At 49.9% G+C, this 18329-nt stretch overlaps 7 protein-coding genes across 7 annotated transcripts; 4 read left to right on the forward strand and 3 right to left on the reverse strand.

Annotated features, from left to right (window-relative positions):
* Positions 1 to 157: 157 nt before the first annotated feature.
* LTR84_012294 (uncharacterized protein) lies at positions 158 to 2535 on the forward strand (the record flags this gene model as incomplete). The annotated part of the gene is made up of 8 exons (XM_064855818.1): positions 158 to 222; positions 307 to 454; positions 505 to 572; positions 621 to 737; positions 787 to 1121; positions 1435 to 1732; positions 1805 to 2069; positions 2125 to 2535. 8 exons carry the CDS (start codon positions 158 to 160, stop codon positions 2533 to 2535), a joined length of 1707 nt encoding a protein of 568 aa, XP_064708478.1.
* A 2464-nt stretch (positions 2536 to 4999) lies between these two features.
* On the reverse strand, positions 5000 to 7878 carry LTR84_012295 (uncharacterized protein; the record flags this gene model as incomplete). The annotated part of the gene is made up of 2 exons (XM_064855819.1): positions 5000 to 7729; positions 7783 to 7878. The coding sequence occupies 2 exons, from the start codon at positions 7876 to 7878 to the stop codon at positions 5000 to 5002; spliced, it is 2826 nt and encodes a 941-aa protein (XP_064708479.1).
* A 486-nt stretch (positions 7879 to 8364) lies between these two features.
* Positions 8365 to 9368, reverse strand: LTR84_012296 (uncharacterized protein; the record flags this gene model as incomplete). The annotated part of the gene is made up of 2 exons (XM_064855820.1): positions 8365 to 8524; positions 8578 to 9368. The coding sequence occupies 2 exons, from the start codon at positions 9366 to 9368 to the stop codon at positions 8365 to 8367; spliced, it is 951 nt and encodes a 316-aa protein (XP_064708480.1).
* Positions 9369 to 10926: 1558 nt separating this feature from the next.
* LTR84_012297 (uncharacterized protein) lies at positions 10927 to 12022 on the forward strand (the record flags this gene model as incomplete). Its single annotated transcript, XM_064855821.1, has 3 exons — positions 10927 to 10969; positions 11024 to 11106; positions 11156 to 12022. The coding sequence occupies 3 exons, from the start codon at positions 10927 to 10929 to the stop codon at positions 12020 to 12022; spliced, it is 993 nt and encodes a 330-aa protein (XP_064708481.1).
* Positions 12023 to 12452: 430 nt separating this feature from the next.
* On the forward strand, positions 12453 to 14176 carry LTR84_012298 (uncharacterized protein; the record flags this gene model as incomplete). Its single annotated transcript, XM_064855822.1, has 2 exons — positions 12453 to 12993; positions 13047 to 14176. 2 exons carry the CDS (start codon positions 12453 to 12455, stop codon positions 14174 to 14176), a joined length of 1671 nt encoding a protein of 556 aa, XP_064708482.1.
* A 308-nt stretch (positions 14177 to 14484) lies between these two features.
* Positions 14485 to 15278, reverse strand: LTR84_012299 (uncharacterized protein; the record flags this gene model as incomplete). The annotated part of the gene is made up of 2 exons (XM_064855823.1): positions 14485 to 15011; positions 15086 to 15278. 2 exons carry the CDS (start codon positions 15276 to 15278, stop codon positions 14485 to 14487), a joined length of 720 nt encoding a protein of 239 aa, XP_064708483.1.
* A 1351-nt stretch (positions 15279 to 16629) lies between these two features.
* On the forward strand, positions 16630 to 18257 carry LTR84_012300 (uncharacterized protein; the record flags this gene model as incomplete). Its single annotated transcript, XM_064855824.1, has 2 exons — positions 16630 to 17596; positions 17857 to 18257. The coding sequence occupies 2 exons, from the start codon at positions 16630 to 16632 to the stop codon at positions 18255 to 18257; spliced, it is 1368 nt and encodes a 455-aa protein (XP_064708484.1).
* Between the last annotated feature and the right edge of the window lie 72 nt (positions 18258 to 18329).

The following is an 18329-nucleotide window of genomic DNA, read 5'->3' on the forward strand; positions in this document are numbered from 1 at the left end:
CGTCTGGCTGCTCTGCGAGGATCAAAAACTTGGACAACAACTTTTGCTTCTGCGTGTGGTCTGCCCGATTTTATACCAACTACGGCGTCGGCTTCGATGGGTTCTCTCCCTCATCAGCAACCTGTATAAGAGAGCGAAACACTCGTGTCCAACCAAGATGACTCCTCAATCCTTCACATATGTCTACGGGACCAAAGGCCATCGAGCTTGTTTCAATTGTCGGTGCGTTGGCAAGCCATCCGTCCGGCAACCGTGATGAATGCCTAGAAACAATGGTCCATCCACGACAGCTAACGTCGAATTCAGGCGCAAGAAAGTTAGGTGCCATGGAGAAAAGCCGGCCTGTCGCTTCTGCACCCGCCTAGGTCAGCAATGTCGATACCCAGATTCTCAATCCTCCGCTTCCCTGTCGGTAGCGCTCGATCGTGCTGAAGTCGGCAGAGATCGAGAGCGTGTAAGACGCACGAACTCTCCCCTCGTCGAACTATCGTTAATGTTTGACAGGAAATTCTACTTGCTAGAATTTCAGCCTTAGAGGAGCGACTCTCGAAGGCTACAATCCAGCCAGATCTGTGAATATCGCCACCGAATTCCGTGAATGGGTCTAATCATCATCTCAGATCGCTGCCAGCCGAATCTCAAGAGTCCAACTACCTAAGTCGCACATCATCTATAGACAGCAATCCGCTAGCCCCCAACCCACCAACATCTCAACTTCAAACAAATCCTTCAGCTTTGTGAGTAGTCCACCAATGCGGTCTTACTCACGCACTTACCAAACAGTAGTAACTTGACTTCAACATCGAACCTGCCTGATCCAGAAATCTTGATCGACAGCTACTTCCGATTTTTCCATAATCAGCCTTACTCTTTCTTCGACGAGCAATATTTTCGGGAGCGGTTTCGTGCTGGAACACTTCCACCCGCGCTGCAATATGCAGTGTCCGCTATTGCTTATCGCTTTGTTGACAATTCGATTATTGATAGACATCCCGCACAAGCGCAATGCTACGCGGATATGGGCTGGGCAGCCGCCATGACTGAATGCTTCAACAGTGAAAAAGGCCCTGACCTTGTAGGTGTGCAGGCTTTAACTTTACTTGCGATATTCGACTTTATAGGTAAGCTTCCAATTTGCAATTAGTAGCAAGCTCTGAACAGTCTTAGAATGTAAACACCGAGGGGCTTGGATTAAAATCGGCTTGGCTGGAACGATAGCACAATCACTCCATATGATGTCTGACCCAGATCCTAGCCTGCCTTGGATTATCCAAGAGGAACGCCGAAAGACTTTCTGGTCCATTTATTTATTGGATAAGTTGGGAACTTGTGGCCGAGCGCGCCCTCCTATTTTCCAAGACCACACATGCATGCTCCAACTACCGGGTCCTTTCTCAAATTCTGGGAACCCTAAAAATGCTCCGACGTTACAAGAGTTCGTCAGCACTCCAGACTGTGATCTGAGTGGACTCGAGTCGTTTGCCAAAGTCACAGTCGTCGTTTCCACCGTCAGTCAAGTCGCAACCTATGCATTTCAGTTAGGCAGTAGCCTCGATATAAAACCCCCTTGGGACCACGCCTCGGAATATTCAGTGCTAGCGTCCAAGCTACACGGCTTTGGCGCTTACTTCGAGACATGGAAGCCCATCTCAAGTACAATTCTTAACCACTTTGTCCACGAGAACACCATCGATTACAGGGCATCGGAGCAATTTTTGTACTCTTACGTCGTGTTTCACCTTTGCCATTGCCTTCTACAGCATCCATTTCTCATAAGGCGTCACATACGAGCTCCCAGCCCTAGGTTCCCAAGCTTCTTCACTGCTACTATGAAATCAGGCTTCGAGCATGCTCAAGAGCTTACGCACGCCTTAGCGTTCGCGCGGCAATCCGGACACAAGGCCGCAGCTTCTTTCTATGGGTATTCATCTTTGGTTGCAGCCTCAATAAATGCCCTCTATCAATATTCCGAAGATGCGGACATTCGTCAGCAGTCCGTCTCAGCTTTACAGGCCAACGTTTCATTCCTACAACAACATGCTTTGTACTGGCCGAATGCGGCTAAAATGGTGTGGAGACCTCACTCTCCATGTTCTCACTTGGTAAGGCTAATTTCTCTTCTAGGCTTTAACGCTAGACAACTACATCCTCAAGGTCGGAGAGTACCGATCACTTATTAATGTCGCATGCGAATCTATCGATCTAAGCCAATCAGACATCGACTATCTATATTCAGTTGTCGACTATGGCACAATGTCAACGGCCGCAGCCAGTGATAATTCGGGACAGAGTAAAGATACTCCGGCTACGATGCAGCTAGCCCCAGATGATGAACATAATTCCCAAGTAGCGAATATCAGCAGAGATCGTGCCGTCAGCGACTCATACGACACGGCGGCACTCCTCGCCAGTGCAACCCCTTACAGTCCAGGGCTTGGAAGCGATTTCGACTTTGATTTTTCAAATCTGCACCATTCACAACATGACCCTGAGTTTTATGCTCAATTCTTTACTGATCTGGCTCTATCTACATGAGGTTTTCTATTCGCTACCGACACCGATGTCCATAACAAGAATTAGCCTGTATGACTTAGACTACGCAGTCTCCATGGTCAGTACACATCGGCCTCCAATCCCCAGAGGTTTCTACTCTTACTGTTAAACTACAATCCACAGCATTCTTGTACATGGAAGCCCGAAAGGACAGGCAATATCTGGGACCCGTACGACTGAATTGTGTTCTCGAGCCCGGCGAAAGCTATGTCTCGTTGCACACCATTGGTCATGTTCTCGAGCCAAGCCCTTGTTTGTGAGGACTGAAATCCTAAATGGCCTAAAGCCCCACTGTCTCGATACACTTTTGGATTGAGTAATGTAACTTGGGAGTGGGTAACGATGAGAGAGGCATTGCTGGCAGACGCTTTCCATATTGGGAGTTCAAGTCTTTCTTGACTGCAGTAAATGAACCTCTAGATGTACCAACAGTGGACTCAATACTTCCCTTGTACACATTATGTGGCTTCATATGGAATCAAGTTGGTCTGAGTGGGACGACAGCGCGTGGCGTTAGTAGGCTTTCTACAAGTAGCACATAGCAATTTGCAGTAATCAGGGAGTGAGAGGTTCTGTGACGGAACAATCTACGCGTCTAACACGTAGAGTACCAATAGTCTACTCCGTGCAAAGTAAGGCGAGAACACCATACAGGCCCAATGGCCACGCTTCTTCTGCGCCTCGCTGAGCCTGGCTATAGCTGCAGCACGTGTGTGCCTCAAATCCCTGGACCCGACTGCAACGGGCAACCTCAACTCTCCTCCTTCAACAGGATTCAGCGCCGTTGATTTGTACTTGCTCTTTTACTTGTGATAAATTATGCTAAACAGTAAACTAAAATTTATGCTATTTGGGTCTACCTGTAGACTCGGTCCAAGAAGTCACCGCTTTGCAACCTGGTACCTCCAGTGTTCTCAGCCTTGTTGCTATGCCCTACTTGCGAAACCTCTACTTTTTGCACGAAGACTTCGAAAATCAGTCTTTCGTACGCATGGCAGAAATAGCACGACTAGTTGTCGGTGGTGTCAGTCTGGCCGCCGTCTTCACCGCTTGCGTTGGCTGCTTCGAATACGTACAAATCGGTCTACGATTCGGTGAGAGAAATTACCCATGCCTGCTCGATATCCGTGTCATCAAGCTTCGTCTATCGCGTTGGACGGTGGCTGTGAGCAGTCCATACAAGCGGGAACTCGTATCTTATGAGACAATGTAATCTCGATCGCAGCTCCCCGCAGCAATCATCTTTCTGTTGGGTGTAAATTGAGGCGACGCTTACTCACAAAACAGAGCGTCGTAGCTCATCGTGACCAGGTGCTCCCGGAGGGGCCGTGCTGTGCGTCTGGTATCAGCAAAGGTTCTTCTTCCAGGGAAGAGAATGTTGATAAGAAGGAAGGAAAATAACCTACTCATCCCAGGTGTCACGCTCACTGCTCAATTCTTCCTCGACTACTGTAACAACAGCCATCAACAAATCCATCAAGATCTGCGACGGGCAGTCTGCCGGGTAATTTGGCTCCCACGGTGTTCAGCTCGATAAGTGCTGCACGCGCGGTAGCGAGCTTGGTCTCATCAGACGAAACCAGCATTTCCTTCACGATCTCCCTCATGTGACCCCGGAAACGATCGTCGACAAACGCGTTGCCACTCGGCGTAAAAAGTGATCAGATCCCCTCCCCAGCATGTAAAATCAGCAAAGTTGACTGGTGTACCCGAGGGCATTCCCTTGAGGAAGGCACCATTCATACACGCACCCATATGCGAGATCTTCAAGTTGACCTCAGCATACAGACTATCATTCAGCCACTCAATCATTGTCACACCTTTGCTCTTCACCAAGTCGAGATATCCGTCATCCATGCTCCCTAGGACGACCCACCATTCTGGGCCATGATAATCTGCATGTCTCAACCATTCCATAACACGTAGGTTGGGTGACCCATTTGGCTGGTACTCCTGCGCCAACTCGTACAATGTGCGAACATAGTCGACAAGAGCATCATTGGGTCCATTCTTGACACAACACTGCACATTATTACCGCCTCGGCACAGCCATGTTTTGAAATTGCCGCCATTACACTGTGTCACCGCATGGTCGAGACACCTTCCCTCAAAGAGATCGACGGCGCATCGCTGCCTGATACAGCACCGGATATTATTATCATCGCGCGGACGATGAGATCGATCTAGCGTGGTTTATCACGTTGCCTTTGGAGATGGGCTGTGATGAGCAGAGTGCTGCTGCGCTAAAAGTGTGTCGCGGCGCAGATACCGTGCGGATCAGTGTACCAGGTAAAGGCAGACACAACACGTGGATAGTCAGAAGAAACTCAAATTCGTGCAAGAGGACATATAGAAATACAGTGGGAGGTTTTATGGGTGAAGGGCGATTTGGATCTGGGGCTGCTGAACTGGGCCATACAGGTCTAGGTATAATTCATGGCAAGGCTCAAATCTCTCGCGTGCTCGCCCGAGATAGTCGACTACCATTAGATGCATCAGGACTTCTAAGGCCACCAGCCCCAGCTACACCAGCTCCGACCCTCCCAACTAGTCCTCCCAGATTTAAGCCCTGGACACCCTGAACAAGTCTGCTCCCGACCGCATCGACGGCACCCCTCGGCTGAGAGAGACTAGGACCCTCACGCTTTCCTTGTGTCGCGACCTGGAATAATTTCACATTTGTTGAATTCCAAACGCCGACGGGCCCGGCCATGCCGCTTGTGCCGGTCAATGTGGCTGTCGTACCAGCCGCGGGGGCTATCGTCATCTCTGCGGTGAAGATCAGCGACCACAGGACCGACATGTACCAGCCAAGGGAAAGAGATGACCATTCAAAGAAGTGCACCCGAATGGCGCTGGGTGAGGCGAGAATAGGTGCGATTGAAGGATGTTTGGCTGTTGTGGGTATATAAGCTCGGAAGTCGGTGAGCGAAGTGTCATCATTGGCAATAGAGGATCGGCGTGATGAGGCCGATGATGGTGGATTGGCAGTGTTATGGCTACTGTGTTGGTTCGTGCTCGAGCGATCTGGTGCACTCGGATGGGCTGATAGGACTTTGATTACTGTCAGCAAGGTGTGAAGAGATAGGTCTGGAAGCCAACTCTCTAGCCATTCGGCTGTTGGCGTAAAGCTACCACGAGCTGTAAAAGCTGAAGCCTGTGATAAACTGGTGGTGCTATTTTGCCGTGAGAAACTGGGTGCGCCAGCCGGCATTTTGCCCCGGGCTTTTTCAGACATGCCCGAGAGTTGAAATGGTACATGCTCATCTGCGACGGAAGAGGATGCCATGGAAGGGGTGCGAGAATTTCGTGGCGATCGCGTAGACTGCGACGGTGTTTGCATGTTCTCGTTATCAGAGTCGTCAGAATCACCGATGGCAAATGTTTCATCCACGCCACCTTCTGATCGTGGAGAAAACGGAGCACTACGTGTCGGCGATGCTAGAGTTTCGGCTGTGCTCGATCTCGAGAGGCTGTTGCTCAATTCCGACAGTGGGCCTTCCTTCCTCCTCTGTTCGGCCCTTTCGATTTCTTCTTGGCCGCCTTCCAATGTAAATCGTCTCAACGCCTCAATCCGCTTCCGTGCTCTCCAGATAGCGAAGATGAGATTCGTGTTTGAAGTATATTGATGCTCAAGCATGGTGCTAATAGACTCTAGCAAAGCTTGTAGTAGAGTATGATTGCTTTCATTGGCCAGCAGAAAGCTGGGTGTAGACATGGAAGTTAGTAGCTGAACAAGTCGAGTGCTCGTCGAGAGAGATAGGCCCTGTGCATAGGCGGCCATGTTATTGATGATGGCAAGCAAAGCAGGGTAAATGGCATCAAGTTTCCCTTTGCTACCCGTGATCAAGGTGTGTATTGATGAAATGAGAAAATCGCCATAGGAGCCCCTGAAGTTTGTCAATCGAATTGACTGCGGCAAAGTTTCTTGTGCCTCGAATGTTTTGTTGAGGTTCTGACCAAACGTGGGCTCAACGCTCATGGTTTGTAGGACGAAGACACACATTCGCACGATGCCTTGCCGCGAAGAATCCGTCTTGTGTTCAATTGCATAGAACAACATAAGGATAATAAAGTCATGCGCGCGGTTGGACTCAATGATGAACGCTCGGAATCGTTTGTTGCACTGCAAGACCTCCCAGAAGAGCATAATCATTTCAGGAGTCCATTTGACAGATTTCTGGCTACCCGGCAGATACGATGTAGTAGCTTGCATTGGCTGACTCAAAACTCGAGTCATGCCGTCGGCTAGAAATTGGAAATCCTCAGGCCGATGTAAGCGGCCCAGGAAATGTCGATAAAAGTTCTTCGGTGCAGGTCCACTATTGTCCTCGGGGACAGTGTAAAGTAGAAGAACAAGTAATAACTGTAAACTGTATACCACAAGAGTCTGTTTCGAATCTTTGCGGACCACATGGTCATAAGGGAGACGCCATGAAGTCATGTTGGACTTGATGGTGATGTTGATGAGGGAACATAAAACAGAAAGAACAATCTGCTTGTCGGAACAAGTAGTAAGATAAGTGATGGCTCTCACACCTTGAACGGGGAGTGTGTTGGAAGGCATATACATCGCCTTGCCGGTCAAGGTCAATAAAAGTCGCAGAATCTCGCACCGGTTGCTCTCGAGTTCCTTGTTCGTTGGGATGGAGGACTTGCAGCCAACTCCACTCTGCCATATCGCGTAGTTGACTTTGCTTTTCGCTGATGGAAGAAGAGGTATGGTGAACTCGGCGAAGAACAGAAGATCAACCAGTGTGTCGATAAGCTCTTCAGCCAAAGGCTTGACCTCTTCATATTCCTGTTCCTTCCCCTCCACGTCTGGGTCTTGAGCATTTGCATTGCCATCAAAGAGCACTTCGCCTGAGATTTGACCCCTTCTTGTCTTCCGACGTCGCATGCCCCAAAAGAACCTCTCCTCCCATTCCGATAAATGGTCCGCCTCGTAAACGTAAGGGAGGAGTCTCGTGAGGACTCGAATGCAATTAAGGACATCTCTTTCTGGCGCAAGCTCGGGATCTGGGAAAGAAGGATGGTTCTTGAGAACGTTCAGACGTGATGTTACAGCGAGTATAAGAGTTTCGAGGTTTTCCAGTGCCGCATCTCGTGTCCTGCGGATATCATTGGATGAAAATAGGCTGAAGACATCTTCGACAGATTCGGGCAATTCCCAGAACTTGGATGGTCAGCGATCATAGAAATAAATATTGCCAGCAGCATGGGACCTACCCCTGTCCAGTAAGGATCATCGGCGGGGATGTTTCGTTCTTCTGAGAGTCTGAAGATGCCCTGCTTAAATACCAGTTTCGACTCTGAAGCACCCATATTGCAACAAGTGCATTGCAGGCGGCAGACAAGAGAGGCCGATCAGTCAAGGCGTGGATTGCAAACTCTTGGGGTTAAGGAAGTCGCATGAGAGTGAAGGAGCAGTTGTGGCACAAAACGAAGGTCTGGGTGTAAAGCGTTTGTCGAGAGTAAAGAGCACAGGAGGAGTTGGGGTTCCGCAGTTGGAGCGAGCGAGAGACCCTGAGTTGGATAAAGATGGAGTCTGAGGACGTAATAATCCAATGCCAAGGATAGTCACACAGCCTTGCGGGAATGCATGAATCAGAATATCACGTGCTTGGAGCCTTGTCAGAGGAATTAAATTAATCTATACCACTATCTCGACCGCCCAACCATCCAAAGCTGGTAAATATGATCTATAAAACCGAACTCTTGCACTCGAGCTGACCTAAGTATTTAGGAAACACACTTCTCCCACATCTCAATAGTCCACCAGTGAAGGGCAGGGAAAGCATCACGAAGCATTTAAACCGCAGATTTTTCCACAGAGTCCTCGCTCGCGGCTTCACCGCTTGCAATCTCACTGTGGTTTTTCGACTTCCTTAATTTCGATGACCGACAGAGAAATGGGAAGAATATCCCTGGGTGCACAACTGTCTGCAAGACCGTGGCGATTCCGATCATCCTATTGCGATGGTGAGCAACTGGAGTCCCTACATTTTTCGTCGTGGTACTTACCAGCTATCAACTCCTATGAACAGAGCTTGATCTTGCATGATAGGGTTGCGCCACCCACCAGCCATTTCCGCAATACGGTAGACACAGCGGATAAAGATCGTGATGTAGATAAATGCCAGCGAGACCACAAAGATCCTGAACCTCCGATCTTGTAGACATGCTTGCGCTTCTTTTGGAAGTGGTTGAGAGGATTTCGACAGACGAAGGAAATAGTCTGCCGCAACGCCTGCAAACATCAAGAGCGTCAAAACCTGCCATGAGATACCGGTGATCATAAGTCGATCTCCGACATCTCGAAAGCTGGCGTTGTCCCCGGCACTCCCTGCAATTCCACCGCCTGCGGCTTGAAGCGACAAGGCCAGGAAGTCTACAAAGATGAATCCCCAAGTGTAGTATTTTGGGCGTATTCTCGAGCATTCGCGGCCGAAGAGGAGGACGAGGTGTTTCAGGATAAGATAAAGGGCCGCTGCATTCCACGCCGGCGACATTGTAAGCGCACAGATCTGCATTTGGAAACCGAGTTTTGCAAAAGGGTTATCGTGCATTGTAACGCGACCAGCATAGCCGATAGTGGAGGCTATACATGCGCAGCACATGGCCGCCATATAAGTCCATGTCCGAAATCGCAGGCCGAGCCAGAAGTTGACGAAAAAACATATGCCGAACACCGCAGCGAAGAATGCGTTCCAGCCTATGCTAGGGTAGTAACCATATATTGAGGCTTGAACGGGGCAGCTTTCTGAGACTGCATCGCAGTCCAGCGGGTTGACGTGAGCAGGGTTGACTACCATTTCGAATGAAAGGCTGTAGGAAGGGCACCAGGTACAGGTGATAAGACAAGTTCCAGGACAATCACAAATAGTTCTTGAGAGGCTGATGAAGTGCCTTCCAAACAATCAAGCAACATTGGGCGGCAGACGGGTGTAGATATAGACATAGTTGTAAATATAGAGCACAGTAAAGGACCTACTGACATGAAAGGCTCCGTTGCTGTCCTGCGATAGCGGAGCAGCGTCCTTCCCCTTGCGCGATTGGATGTTGGGTTCAGAATCACGTTAGCAACGGCAGAAGCATACCATCCTATACATGCCAATCGCCATTTGATAGGCTGGATCATATTGAAACGCTGGTGCCTTCGCAACCACAAAGGTGCTCAATCCGACGAAGAGATAGTGGTGATGCCATGATTGCTTCCCCATACGAATTTTGATGCCGTTGAGCAAATTGGCGCCAAGGGACTAGATCCAATACAGATCTCTGCACGAGGCTCGTGCCTTGCCGTTTTTCTTACGGCCGCAGACCTCGCGATTTCCATCTGCACTCATCTGCCATTGGCACCGCGCGAAACATTGATATAGACGGTTCTCTAGATCGGTGTATAGAGCATCAACCCTTTCCAGGCTATGCTGGTTGCCTGCACATTGGACAAAGTCATGAATCACTGTGAACTCCCTCTATCTTGCAATAGGGCTTAGCCTGTTGGTAGCTCTCCAGTGCCTTGAGTGGGAGACGAGATCAGTCTTCAGTTCGATGACGTTGTGGCAGAATGCAGCACTCGACACCAGCAACAAAATCTCGATTTCTGGTAAGTATGCACGTCTCTTAGGCCTGTGCCTTAGACGAAGCTATGATAAAGATTTAGACCTTCGTGTCGAGCTGACATTTACAACATCAAACCACTGCAAACCATTGCGTCGTACGATGGACGATGAAATGCACCTATTTCGGACCAACTACCCCTATGTTCGTCCCTATTAATTCGGTGTTCGGGTTTTGGAACTCGGACATCAGATCCAAGTACCTTCAGCATCGTCGCTACATTCCCAGGTACAGGACCCTCACACCGTACGTGGCTCACAACCCCAGACTTTGGCAGGACAGAGCCTCAGACTGTACTTTGCAATAGGTATCGTCGGGTGCCATAGTTAGTAATCCATGATTGACCACTGAAACCTCGGCATGAAAATGGTCAGAAATCCAAACATTCTGTAGGTCGTACGGATAGGCATAGCACGGCAGAGACGGACCCTCTGGTCATGGGCCATGGATCTCGGCCGTCCCCATATTCTGACCCCAACCTCGGTTGAACTGCTGGACCGCCCCTCAGCACACGCCCGTAACCAACGTCCGCAAGTACTCCTTTGTCCAAAGCCTCGGATGTCGCCAGATCGAGTCAGAGTACAAGTGTGATACTTGTGTGCTTTGTCCTCCTTGGATCTACCTCCACTACTATCTTTTGCTTTTGACAAAATCCGTGTATTACCCCGTGACTGCAAAGACTTCTCAAACAAGTCCATTCGGCCAGCATAGACCTTTCTCCAGTCACCACAAGTTCCATCGCCGTCCACCATGGGCTTCAATACAGAACTCACACGCCGATTAGGCATCGAAGGTACGATTTCAGCCCAAATCCTGAAAATTTTGACTCAAAACTGACTATATACAGCACCTATCGTCCAAGGTGGTATGCAATGGGTTGGATATGCAGAGCTAGCGTCCGCAGTATCAAATGCAGGAGGATTGGGAATTGTGAGCAACACCAATCATCCACTAGAGGATTGAAGCTGACCGTGTATAGCTTACCGCTCTTACACAACCTACGCCCGAAGACCTGCGTAAGGAGATCGCTAAGACCCGGACCTTGACCAAGAAGCCCTTTGGTGTCAACATCACGCTCCTTCCTACCATGAACGCTCCTCCTTATAACGAGTATGCGCAAGTCTGCATCAACGAGGGTATCAAGGTGGTTGAGACTGCTGGCAACTCCCCCGGACCCGTCATTAAACTATTGAAATCCGCCGGAATAATAATTCTCCATAAATGCACAACCATCAGACATGCAGCCTCCGCAGTCAAGCTGGGTGTTGATTTCCTATCAATAGACGGGTTCGAATGCGCCGGTCACGTTGGCGAGTCCGATATCACAAACTTCATTCTATTGTCAAGGGCAAGACAATCCCTCGGCGTGCCATTCATCGCCTCGGGTGGCTTTGCCGATGGTCAAGGCCTGGCAGCGGCATTGGCGCTGGGCGCGGAGGGCATCAACATGGGAACCAGATTCATGTGCACCGTGGAGGCCCCAATTCACGTCAAGATCAAGCAGGCGATCGTTGATGCTTCCGAACACGATACTGAGCTTGTGATGAGACGGTGGACCAACACTTCCCGACTGTTCAAGAATAAGGTCGCTTCGGAAGCTCTCAAAGTTGAGAGAGCAAGTACCACTGGTAAATTCGAGGAAATTGCCCCCTTTGTGTCTGGTAAGCGAGGGCGAGAAGTCTTCATCAATGGAGACAAGGACTTTGGTGTCTGGACCGCTGGTCAAGTCATCGGTTTGATCCACGACATTCCCACCTGCCAAGAGCTCATTACGAGAATCGAAAAGGAAGCCATTGAATCGGTGGAAAGAACAAGGAAGGTTTTCCAACCCCAGAGCAAGCTATAATGTGACAATATGAAGCCAATGGACGGACAAGTGTGTGACATACACTAGATTTGATATAAAACGAATGCTTTCGGAGTTTGAAAAGAGTCGAGAGTGGCTGAGGAAGGAAAGAAGGACCCCTAAGAAGATATCCGAAGATTACCTGGTCCTAATCGACATTATGTCCATTATACATGTATAGCTGAAACACTGTTTCTCTTCGTACCACTGCAGCGCTTGTAGACCTACCTCCCTGAGCTTCTCATACTGCTCTTCAAAGCGTGGCACACCACGTGACAGCCGGGTTGTGATTCGGGCCGGGATTCGAGATAATCCGGATAGAATGACACTTCATCCACGTTCGATCGGTTTCCTTCTTCATGCATGTCGATTGCCTTATGTTTCTTCACAAAAACTTCTTCATATTGTTTGAAGAATTACAACAGACATCATGGCAGAACCAGGCGCAGCGGAAAGAATCGATGCTGCAATTGCAGAATTCTTCTCGTCATGGAATATTTTCACCACACTTCTTGTCCTACTGCTGGCTGCTCTGCTAGCCTATCCGCTGCTGACAAGCAAGGACCCGGATACACATCCATTTCTTCTCGCAAGACAATCACAAATGGCACCTATCCGTCAACCTGGTGAGTCGGCTGTCTACCGTGCAATTGACATTCCGCACGGCTATCCACTTCGGGCTGGACTTGGTGTCAAGGATGCCGGGACGCCAAGATGGAGTGCTGGCAGACCTGGAGATCTTCGCGATATCTGGAGACAGGCTGTACGAGGAGCAGTGAAGGAAGACGGCACTCCAACTGGAGAGAAAGGCAAGATTCAGACCATCCTGGGAAGGGAAAAAATCGTCGACCACAGCCTTGATGATCTCACTTTGGGCATTAATGTGGTGGGGCAATATGTGAAGCGAAATAATGGGCAGTCTGTTGCCGTCTCGCTCTCAAACTCCCCGGAATTGTTGTCTTCAATCTTTGGTAGGTTTTCTGACTGTAAGTGCTACTCTTTAAGGGTCTAACGTTGCTGTTAGCTGGGTCATTCTACGGGTTTTCTACGGTGCTATTGCCTTACGGTGTCTCACCAGACAAACTTGGTCCACTACTAGCCCACACATCTGTTGATCATTTGATCGCTGAGGCTGGCTCTGTTGATCTCAATGTTGTCTTGAACGCGAACAAGAACATCAAAAACATCATCTGGGTCACCAAGGCTGGAAGTCAACACCTTGACTGGTCTACTGGTGCCCCCACCACATTCAACGTTACTTCATGGCAGGAGCTGATTGACAACAATCGACGCTCGACCAATTCGGAAGTTTTGCCTCTCGACAAAGACTCTCAGGTACCACCAGTATCAATTTTCACACCCACGCCGAGTGGCACGTATGATGTAGTGAAGTACGCTTCGGAGAACTTAATCTCTGCCATTGCTGCAACCCAAGCGACACTACCACGGACCTACAAACTATCTGCATCTGACACTGTTCTTCCGACGACCCCCCTTACCGACAGCTACACTTTGTCGTGGGTATTCGCTGCGTTATATTCCCACTCAACCCTTGCACTCAACTCGGTGGCCGGCGAGAAGATCAAACTCGACGTTGCCGTCTCCATCGCCAAGCCCACCGTACTCATCGCGTCGCCCCAGGCCGTGGCATCGTATCTGTCTGATCCACGCACCGTCAAGCCCTCTGGCATCTCGAAGTTCAACGACACGCGCAATCTCCAAGCTGGCAACCTCCCAAGCAAGAAACGCACCATCCCCAACCTCCCCTCTCTGTCCGCGTTGCGTGTCCTCCTGATTCCCCAAGCCTTCAATTCGAGCACCCGCCCAAGCCCAACACTCACTTCAGCGGATCTCCATGCTCTGCGTCTCGTCCTGGGCGCACGCATAGGCTACGCACTCACCACGCCTCTCGTTGCCGGGGCTGTAGCCCAAACCAATATCCTCGACTACAGGGACAAGGGCCACAATGTGGTCTGCTACGGCGCACCGCTAAGCTCCGTGGAAGTCAATCTGGAAGGCGATGAGGAGGTCGTGGGCGGCAGCACGCCCCAAGGCAAGCTTAGTGTCAAGGGTCCCGCTGTGGTTGGTGGTGGTAAGGTTACTTTGGACCTTGTGGTGCAGATCGATAAGGATCATACAGTGATTCTGCCGTGAATGGAGATTAAGATGGCCGGCTGAGTTGCAACGGTTGCGTCTGACAGCCGTACCTGATGTTCGTACACGAAAAACCTGGCGAGCATATCGCAGATAGGTAAGATCTGATCATGAAGTGAGATGAAAAGGCGACCGTTGCTGAAAAGAAACGATATGCTTCAAATAGCCGAAGGACACTACCGTGTGGTGAATGTAGAAGAAAAGACCTGTATTTTCCTACAATATGGTAGTATACAACCGACGGACTCCCAAGGTGACAGTGTCTTTTTCAAGCGTATAATCCGGCAAATGCTCATCAAATCCCAGTACTATCTCTTCCCCTTCTTCCCCTTGAAGCCACCGCGACTGTGGCCCGTCGTCCTCCCAGCAGTACCACCACCACCGGTCAACAAGGCCCGCTGCCTCAAATACTGATCGACGACCTTCTGCACACTCCCCAGATCATGCTCCGGTTTACGCATATAGTAGAGTCTGGCCCTACGCTTCCTCTTGGGCGCACGCTGCGCAATCTCCATGCTCTGCACGAGCGGGCTGTAGATCTTGATGCTCATCTCGACGGCGATCTTGGTGAGGTGGTTGCGGAGGAGGACCGAGGCGTGCGGGCCCGAGCCCTTGATTGAGAGGATGACGCCCGCGAACGGCTCGCCGGACTTGAACGTCGTGTACAGGATGTCGCCGACCTTGGCGCGCTCCAGGTTCGTCTTGGAGAACAGCCGCGACCGCGCCCCTGTCGGGTCGAGGATGGATAGTTGTTGTTGCTCGATCAGGGCCACCGGATCCTTGCATGTCTTTGCGGCGGACACGGGTGGTTTGTAGATCATGATTTCTCGCCGGACTGTGTCAGGGTGGAAAATGTTAGTACTCAGAGGACAGATTGTATGGCAAGAGTCTTCCGGGGTCTCTGCATACCTCGGTCTGGCCGTAGTCGCTCTGGTAGTTGCGACCAATAGGCTGGGGGTAGATTTGTAGGAAGTTCGAGTTTTGTGACGGGGCCGCGCTGGAGCTGGACATAGGTTCTGCGGGCCTGTTTTTGTGGCCGGAGCTCACTGAACAGTGTCCTCCAGCAGCATGGCGACACTCGGGTCGTCAGCGATTGCGACATGATTGAGAGATATTTGACTCCGATGCCGTCGGTCGGGCGCGGAGACAAGAGATGCGTTGTTCAATGCTGCGAAATATGGTAGTGAAGCCGAATAATGGAAGATCAAGTTGATATTGCGCTAACTTTCTTTGGGATAGATACACGCTGCTTTTGCTCGAGCAGGCTAAGTTCTGCTGCTGCTCTAAACCTATCCTTCACCTCTTCGCTCGCTGGAAGTGAATTTGTGCTCGCGATGAACACATGGAAATTGGCTTGCTGGGTCATGGAAAAGGAAGGCTATCTCCCGTTTAAGCGATGCTGATCTCCAAATAGGAAGTGTTTGACCGTTGACTTCTGTCCCAATTAATCACGCCTCTGTGCATGCTTGGATTTGCATTCACTTCATGAACCTCGAGTTGGCCCCAAGCAGCTTACACTGTCCAGCTCACCGCCGCTGGTTAGTAGTTCTTGTTTATTCCCTAACGATCAGACAGCCATGTCAATTTTCTCGCAGGAGAAACAATTAGGTGAGAGTACGAAAGGTGTTATCAAATGGGATTTCTGGGTAACCAAGTCCCAGGGCTCTTGTAAATGGTTGACATCTTAAACTTCATTCATATCGCCTGCCTTCCACTGGCCGACGTACTCAAATTGAAGTTGTGAAGCTGCATTGCCCGACCAACCGCTGGGTGACCTGGGCTACCCGGAGTCCTGGGGTCGAGCTGGTGACTATCAGAAACTGCTTGAATCAATCTTCTTCCACTGCTACTAGACTGCAGATCTCCACAAACATTTCCTTGCGAAGCACCTGTCGCCAAGCTTCTATGTATCATGTGGAACCTGTACTACCTTGTGCGAATCGCACGAACGGCAAAGTGGCAACCCCGCCAGACATGTGATTCACCCTCAACTACAGACACAGGAATTACTAAGTCTAGTAAAGCAAGGGAGGGATCTCCCCTCCCTGCCCAAAGGCATGGGTTTGCTCGTTGCCCAATTGTTTTGTATCTCAATACAATCATTCCCACAATCCGGGAAGAACACATCGGTTCGGAAAGTGGCCATTTTCGGTTCCCTGGGTTCCCCTTTCCGTGTACTGCGGGTTGCCATGAACCTGACATTAGAGAGGCTTGCGGGGCGATATCTGGGGGCGCCTGGGGTCTGGAGATGGTATGTCTTTATACGATGTTCTCGGATGATGACCTCGCTTTCGAGCTGGAACGGCTGTGGGCGTCTGCAGCTCGTGTTCGGGCTCTTTGGCTGTGATTGACGTGTATTTATATCTGTCCTGAATTCCTACCAGGTTAGACATCTTTGCCTTGCCAACTGGACTACCTTACACTGTGTGAATGAGAAACGTCAGTAAGTCAGAATGGCACCGGCGAAGGACTCGGGAAGCTCTCTTGTCATCTCGCAGCTTCAATACATCATCTTCGGATACCCACTCCAACTACTTGGGGGTTTCATCCTCTTCAGGCTACTATGGAATAAATTCCAACGACACCTTGTGAATGTCCCTGGCCCGGCTTTGGCAGCCTATACCAAATTCTGGAGGTTGCATGATGTCTGGAAGGGCAAAGCACACCTGACCGCCATCGCGGTGCACCGAAAATATGGCTCAGTTGTCCGCATCGGTCCCAATCACGTCTCGATCTCTGATCCGAGTTTCATTCCGATCATTTACAATATCAAAGAGAACTACACAAAGTCGGCCTTTTATCCCATCCAATGCATCTCGTGGAAGAAACAGCCGGAGATGAATCTATTCTCCACACGGGATCCAAATTATCATAGAGCGGAAAAGCGAAAAGTCGGCGCAGCGTATAGCCTGCCAAATCTTCTGGAATCAGAGACAGCCATTGATTCGTGTATTAATCTCTTCATGAGTCGCCTCGATGAGTATGAGGGTGCGAAGAAACCTGTCGACCTGGGAGCTTGGCTGCAATACTTTGCCTTCGACGTTATAGGGGAAGTTACATTCTCCAGCAAACTTGGATTTCTGGAACAGGGCAAAGATGTTGATCAAATGATGCACGCTATTGAAGGGATGCTGCTTTATGCATCTCTGTGCGGTCAAGTCCCCGAATACCACAAGTTTCTCCTTGGCAATCCTCTTTTCTCGATGCTGATGCCCGCAATGGAGACGTGGAATCAGGTACTCATGTTCACACTGAAAGCAATCAATGGTCGAGCATCCATTAAGCGAGATGGAGAATTGATCAATGCCGATTCAGAAGGTCGAGATATGCTTTCACGGTGGGCATATGTCAAGTCTTCTGACCCGCTCAAAATGAGCACGCGAGATATTATTGTTCATCTCTCGACAAATGTTTTTGCTGGTGAGTCATATTCCCAATCCCTCGCGACAGATGGTGATGCTAAAAGAATTGGACAGGGAGTGATACAACAGCCATAGCACTTCGAGCCGTAGTTTACTACTTGTGCCGCAACCCTCAGTGCATGAAAGCGGTGGTAGATGAGATCGACCAGGCTGACCACCAAGGTAGATTAAGTTCGCCCATTACCTACAAAGAATCAACAACCCACCTTCCCTACTTCAATGCGACCCTCAAAGAATCTATGAGAATTCACCCATCAGTCGGCCTACTCATGGAACGCCATGTGCCCGCGGAAGGCGTCGAAATCGCTGGCCACCATATTCCAGGCGGTACTATTGTGGGAATCAATCCATGGGTGACCAATCGTGATGCAACCGTGTTCCCCGACCCAGATGAATTTAAGCCAGAACGTTGGCTGAAAGCATCAGAATCTCAGTTGAAGCAAATGGATAACATCTTGGAACTCAACTTTGGTGGCGGAAGTCGGAAATGCATTGGTCGGAATATCAGTATGATTGAGATGCAGAAGGTGCTGCCACAGCTACTACGATTGTACAAGGTTGATTTAACATACCCGGAGAAGGAGTGGGAGATCTGCAATCACTGGTTTGTTCAACAGGAAGGATTGATCTGTACCTTGACTCGACGAGCACATGAGTGATATGCCTTGCTTCTCTAGGAGCATTCTTAGGGAAATGAAGAGATGCTTGGGTCTTCTACAGCGCATGAATAA

The sequence above is a fragment of the Exophiala bonariae genome (genome assembly GCF_035927105.1).
Source record: "Exophiala bonariae strain CCFEE 5792 chromosome Unknown scaffold_7, whole genome shotgun sequence".
Classification (NCBI taxonomy): Eukaryota; Fungi; Ascomycota; class Eurotiomycetes; order Chaetothyriales; family Herpotrichiellaceae; genus Exophiala; species Exophiala bonariae.